General features: G+C 35.5%; 1 protein-coding gene across 1 annotated transcript; it reads right to left on the reverse strand.

Moving 5' to 3' along the window:
* Positions 1 to 2,628: 2,628 nt before the first annotated feature.
* LOC136840969 (piggyBac transposable element-derived protein 4-like) lies at positions 2,629 to 3,414 on the reverse strand. Its single transcript, XM_067107959.1, has one exon. It carries the CDS (start codon positions 3,412 to 3,414, stop codon positions 2,629 to 2,631), a length of 786 nt encoding a protein of 261 aa, XP_066964060.1.
* Between the last annotated feature and the right edge of the window lie 1,586 nt (positions 3,415 to 5,000).

A 5,000-nucleotide genomic window follows, 5' to 3' on the forward strand; every position in this document is an offset into this window, starting at 1 on the left:
AGTGTAATGTGATTGGTTGGATAAGTATTTATAAGCTTCAGACCCGGCCCCAGCCCCCCTTTTCCTCAGTAAGAAGTTGGACTGTGTACCAAAAAGCTTCCCTATAAGAGTGTGCATGTGTGGCAGCATTCAAAATTGCATAAGTAGTGCAAGGATTTGTCTTTGTAACGGCCCCCCTCGATAGTCTTGTTCCTCCTGTGTCTGTGTAATGGTTTTTCATCTTTGTAATGCCACAATACAGTAAAATTTGATCGCCCTCTCACCCCCCATGGTCTACCCCACCCATAACCCTACTTTCCCTAGGGGTCCCCTAAATTGTAGGATTGTAACAAGCAGGGGGAGCAAATCACCCTGTCCTAGAAGTATACCCCACCCATAACCCAGCTTTCCCATCGCGTTCCCTAGTTTGTTGGATGAAGTTCTGTGGCTAATTACAGGTTAATTACAATGTGCGACAAAAATTTAAGGTAAATCCATAATTAGCAACCAAAAAACAGTAGAAAAAGTTAAGTTACAAGGAAATCGCGCCGTGGAGTTACTGCTTAGTTCTACCAGTTAGTCTGCCATCCCCTCATCACATTAAGAAAAAAAATGGCAAAACACTTTCCTGTACGGCTCAATTCAACTTGTGATACATATTTTTTATATTGGTTTTAGGGACGTTTTTAATATAACGTAATAAAGCACAACTCATTTTCTTTACAATGACATAAAATTCCTTAACATAAAATTATGTATAAAGTTACAAGTACGGCATCCTACAAAACTTGGTCAATTCGTGCAATAACGTAATCATGAATCAAACAAAATCTTTCCTATCGTGGAGGAATATTAACCAGTCGGTATTTATTGTTTTGAATAAATACGCGTAATAAAAGATAGAAATGGATATCATTCTAAAGGTAAAAACGAAGAAGAAACGAACGAATTAATAAGGAAATTCGCATTTGAACGAATATAAAAAGGAAATATCGTACATGTTGACTTCGGTCTTAGCTAGGAGCTGCTTAAGATACATTGTCCGTTGGCCATATAAATATTAAATTATTATCACAGTTGTAATTTTAGACACCATAAAAAGAGCTGCAACTGTTTTCGGTTTCCTGTACCTATTAACGAATGCGTTTCAGTTTCCTTTGACGTTTCCTAGGGAAAGTGTAGGCTGAAGTCTGAATAACTAATATAGAAATTGTCTATATAATGTGATTTTTTCAGTCGATTAACCCTTCGTTAGTACCCTCACTGCTTGAAACACTGTTAGTACCCTGGGGTATTTGAACACCCCAATCTTAAATTTCATGTCCTGTTCCTTATCATTACATGATGTTCATTATGTTTCTTTGTGAGTTTTTATAGTTACCAATAAGTAAGAAAATCTACATTTGCTGATACTGAAGAATACTTTTGTATCAGATCAGGCCAGTCCCATAAAATAGTTAAATTTCGACTTGCGTCATACCTTTACAGGGATAAGGAAATGAAAATATATATTAAACATATTTATTTTTTTTCATATCAACAAAGGCAATATCAATTAACAGTTATTAATACATATGAACTTGTATAAAAGAGCAGAAGAGTGAAAAATAACAGAATTGTTCTTATATTGAGTTGCACGTAAAAATTATAGTCAATGTATACATAGATTATTTTAGTCTGATTCATCTCCTGATTGGTCCCCTTCACATGCTGTGCAACTAACAGACAACTTGCTGTGATCATTGCAGACATGTTTACCACAACTTGTACACAATGTTTTGACTTTACGGTCACGTGACCTGTCACAAAATGCGCATCTTTTTGCGCTTCGTAACATTGGCGTCTCCGTGGTTGCAGCAGTTTCTGCACCTTTTGGCAACAATCTTCCAATTCCTGTTCTAAGGTCCTTTTTTAGACGTATGTTCTGCATTCTCCTCTTCAAATTATCCTCAATGAGTTGCATACTTATGCTCTTGATGAAAAATCTTCGTTTTAGTTTGTTCTCAGGCTTGTGACTGTATAAAACATATGCATTTATTGTTGAAACATTCAGCAGACAGTAAAAAACAGTCAAAGGCCAACGTCTGCTGTTTCTTGAGGTGTCATACTCTCCAGCCATTTGATCAACCATATCTACTCCACCTTTGGTAGCATTGTAGAAGGTGATAATATCTGGCTTCTTATCATCACCAGAGGTTGGATCGATTTTATCATCAAGATGCATACTACTGAGGAGAACAACATTTTTCTTTTTTTTAGTATCCGGGACATATGAAACAAGAGTAATCTTATTTGAAAACCCAAACATGCTGCTACGCCTACCCCCTCTTCTTCACATCTAAGAATTCTAAAGGAATCTCGCGTTTATTCTTTCTAAGAGTTCCAACTGCAGTCAACTTATCTTCATCAAGTAATTTTCTTATAAGTGGGTAAGTGGTATACCAGTTGTCAAATGTAACATTTCGCCCTGATCCAGAGATTTCAGAGATAAGTCTTGTAACTACACTAACTGATGAGTTATCTACCTTGAATGGGCCATCAGGTTGTTTGCCAGCATATATTTCCATTTTACAAACATAGTAAGTTTTAGCATCAGCCAATGCCTGTATTTTTATTCCATATTTAGCTGGTTTATTTGGGATGTATTGTCTAAAATGGACATTTTCCTCGGAAAGCTATAAGCATCTCGTCAATGGTTACAAACGCTGATGGAGTATAGTTCTTCAGACAGTTTTCAACAAATATACTAAAAAGTTCTCTTATTGGGGCTAGTTTATCAAATTCCCTTCTAGCAAGTCGTGTTGCTTTATCATCGAATCGCAAACAACATAAAAGAAAACGGAAACGATGCAGTGACATTGTCAATCTAAATATCTCAACACCAGTGCCATCAGGATTCCATAGATCATCAAGGTTCATTCTGTTGCTATGATATATTCCTGCTAAGAGAACTAAACCAAGAAATGCTTTCATTTCCGTTATATCACTGTCTCTTGCTTTAGTTGATTGCTTATAATTCAGCCTTTTTTCTTGAATAACAATATTAGTCTTCTGAACCAATAGATCAATTATTTCTGGAGATATGAAGAGTCCCCAAAAATCAATAGGTGTCTTCGCATTCAGTGCTAGTCCTTTTGGTCCTGGTCTCTCTCGGATAATATTATGAGGCTGAGTGCGAGATGCTGTTTTGGGTACCTTTTCTTGCCACCATGTATTCTTATCTTTCCCAAGCCATCCACCACATCTTGGCACTTTCTTGGGGGGTTCATCTTGTAGATCATCAGAATCAGTTTCATGGCAATCAAAATCAGAAACAACTTCATCCTCTTCCACTAAATCTGATTCCCCTTCACTGTCATCATCAGGTTCACTTGGATTATCACATTCTTCCAACATCCTTTGTATCCTTTCAATATCTTTTTCATAGTCATCCATGCTGTATATCACAAAATAAAAAAAAGTTAAAAGTTCTTATTGCTTTGAAAAGTAATATTCCTACAATACACAAATACAATGGAAAGGGAAAACTAATGACTAGATATGGAATTGTTTTGAAGTATATTCATCAAGGATCATGAAGTAAGGAAGTTCAAGTTTCCTAGGTAAACATAACGCCGAAATCCAGAAAACTAATGAACGGCATGCTTAGTACCATGGGGTGATGTCACACCCCAAACCACAATAAATGTTTATATCCCTAACTGTGTAAGGAATGGGATTATGAAATTCTCAGTAATTTATCTTCTCACTTATTTAGGAAGGTACTTGGGAGATAGACCATGTCAGTATATCCAACTCAAAATTATAATAAAAAAAAAAATTGTGGGGTGTCCAACAACCCCAGGGTACTAACGAAGGGTTAAGTACTTAGATATGGTGATGTTGATATCTCAAGATACTTAAGAATTTGTATTTTATTGGCAAGCCTGGCTTAAGATGAACACTGACTGTGTATGAAGTAACACGTATGGCATCAATAAACTTGGTCAATTTCATACGATAACATAATCATGGGTCAAACAAAATCTATGCCTTCTTGGAACAATGTCAGGCAATCGGCGTTTATTGTTTTGAATAAATACAGGTTGAAAAAAGATAGAAATGAACTTATATAATTCAAAAGGTAAAAATGTATCAGAAACGAACGAATTAATGGGGAAATTCGCATTTGACCGAATAAAAAAAGGAAATATAATACATGTTGACGCCGGTCTTAGCCAGCAGCTACTTAAGATAGTGTCCGTTGGCTATATGTATAAATATTAAATTATTATCACAATTGTAATTCTAGAAAAAGAACTGCAACTGGCTTCGGTTTCCTGTGCGTGTTAACGAAAGCGTTTCAGTTTCCTTTGACGTTTCTGAGGGAAAGTGTCGGCCGAAGTTTGGATGGTCTAATATAGAAATTGTCGATAAATGATGATTTTTGTAGTGGATTAAGTACTTAGACATGCTGATGGTTATACCTCAAGGTACTTAAGAAAGAATTTGCATTTTATTGATAAGTTATAATCAAGATAAGCGTGGCTAAAGATGAACACTAAAAAAAATGTGGTATTTTTGTCACAAGTAATTCTTTAGCGAGGGGGTAGATTTATCACAGAAGCATTTAGTCTATTAATATTAACGCATGAGCGGATGGTGAAGGATTTGTTTCGTCTCGTCGATGAATTATTTTTTGACCTCGAAAGTTGTGACCATAACTAAGAATTTTTTTTTGTAGATTAAGTAGTTAGATATGATGATGGTAATACCACAGAGTACTTAAGAATTTATTGCCAGGGTATGATTAAGATACGTTTGGCTTAAATTGAACATTGAAAAAAAAACATGTAATTTCGTCGCGAGTACTTTTTTAATGAGGGGGTACGTCTATCAAAGAAGCAATTGGTATGTTACTTTTAACAGTGGAGAGGATTGTAAACCCCATTTAAACCGATATAGGTTTTCATGTTGGTTTTATTGAGGTAATAAACAGTATATTAATAGTTCTCATAAATTATAATGAAATTTCACGTAAA

The sequence above is a fragment of the Macrobrachium rosenbergii genome, chromosome 1, assembly GCF_040412425.1.
Source record: "Macrobrachium rosenbergii isolate ZJJX-2024 chromosome 1, ASM4041242v1, whole genome shotgun sequence".
NCBI classification, from domain to species: Eukaryota; Metazoa; Arthropoda; class Malacostraca; order Decapoda; family Palaemonidae; genus Macrobrachium; species Macrobrachium rosenbergii.

Coding starts and splice junctions, on each gene's coding strand:
- LOC136840969 (XM_067107959.1), bottom strand. CDS start 3,414: ATGGATGACTATGAAAAAGATATTGAAAGGATACAAAGGATGTTGGAA.